This window comes from Berghia stephanieae, chromosome 9 (genome assembly GCF_034508935.2).
Source record: "Berghia stephanieae isolate SIO BIC M18660-M18661 chromosome 9, UCSD_Bste_1.3, whole genome shotgun sequence".
NCBI lineage: Eukaryota > Metazoa > Mollusca > Gastropoda > Nudibranchia > Aeolidiidae > Berghia > Berghia stephanieae.
The window spans coordinates 46,471,730-46,473,098 of NC_088368.1; the positions used below are offsets into that span (position 1 = coordinate 46,471,730).

General features: G+C 43.7%; 1 protein-coding gene across 1 annotated transcript; it reads right to left on the reverse strand.

The window, feature by feature from the left end:
• Window positions 1–206: 206 nt before the first annotated feature.
• LOC144979261 (uncharacterized) lies at window positions 207–566 on the reverse strand. The gene has a single exon (XM_078925873.1). The coding sequence runs from the start codon at window positions 564–566 to the stop codon at window positions 207–209; it is 360 nt and encodes a 119-aa protein (XP_078781999.1).
• Between the last annotated feature and the right edge of the window lie 803 nt (window positions 567–1,369).

Here is a 1,369-nt window from a genome sequence, read left to right on the forward strand (position 1 = left end):
ATATATATTGTAGCATCTACTTTACTGGAAACAACAAACAATGAAAGCAATGTGTAGTGAATTTTATAAATTTAATGAGTTCTCTCGTGTTTACGTTTTGTCTGATCTAGCGTGTAGAGTAGTTTTGCAGTCAGCAGTATGTGGTAAGTCTTCGTAGCTCGTAGGAAACGGAGATCGCCACACATGCACCCCCCCCCAAACACGGACTAGTCCTCTTCGTAGTACCGAGGTCGTTTAATGGTACGTCCTGAGCGAGATAGCTTCTTAGTAGGCACTACGTTTGTATCATCAGAAGCAGTACGGGAGTTTTGTATGTTTCTGTTCGATAACTTTCTGTTCGTATTTGGTGGGGGTCCACGACGAGGTGGGGTGGCAAGGGAAACTGGTTGCTTAGAATTGACAAATGCAGCTTTAAGTCGGTCGATCGAAATCCGTTCTGCTTTGCCACCAACATCGACCAGGAATTGTTTATCTCCAGGGGTTATGACAACATAGGGACCTGTATACGGCTTCTGAAGGGGTCCTCGGTGGGTGTCAACACGGATGTAAACATATTTTGCTGACATCAAGTTCTTGGGTAAATTTGTTTGATGATAGCCGTGATGATGTGTTGGCCGTGGTGAATAAAGGAACACGTTTTGCCGAAAGGTTGCCAAAAAGTCTTTAGCGTGGAAGTCTGAAGGATGGTCAGGTATAAACTCTCCAGGGATTGTTAAAGGTTATCCGTATACTAATTCAGCTGAAGAATGACCGATATCATCCTTAGGTGCAGTTCTTAAACCAAGCAGAACCCAAGGTAACTCATCCACCCAATTTGGAGTTATTAGACGAGCTTTGAGAGATGATTTCAAGGATCGATGAAACTGTTCAATCATGCCGTTGGACTGGGGGTGATATGCAGTTGTGTGATGAATCTGCACACCAAGTTGACTGGCCATCTGTTTCCAAAGCGTGGATGTAAATTGTGAGCCCCTGTCAGAAGTCATATCAACAGGAATACCAAACCGCGAGATCCAATTGGAGATCAGGGCTTTTGCACATTCTTCTGTTGTTGTGGTTTGTAACGGTATTGCCTCAGGCCATCGGGTGTTCCTGTCAATTATAGTAAGGAGATGGGTGAACCCCCTTGACTGAGGTAATGGTCCAACGAGGTCAATGTTTATATGTGAGAATCGCTTTCCTGGGACATGGAATGTTTCTAACGGTGCTCGTATATGTTTTTGAATTTTCGAAGATTGGCAGTTGTGACATTGCTTAATCCATGCTGACACTTCTTTCTTAAGACCATGCCAGATAAACTTCTTGCTGATAAGCCTGACTGTGGCCTTAACTCCAGGATGACTCATATTGTGAATAATTTCGAAAACCG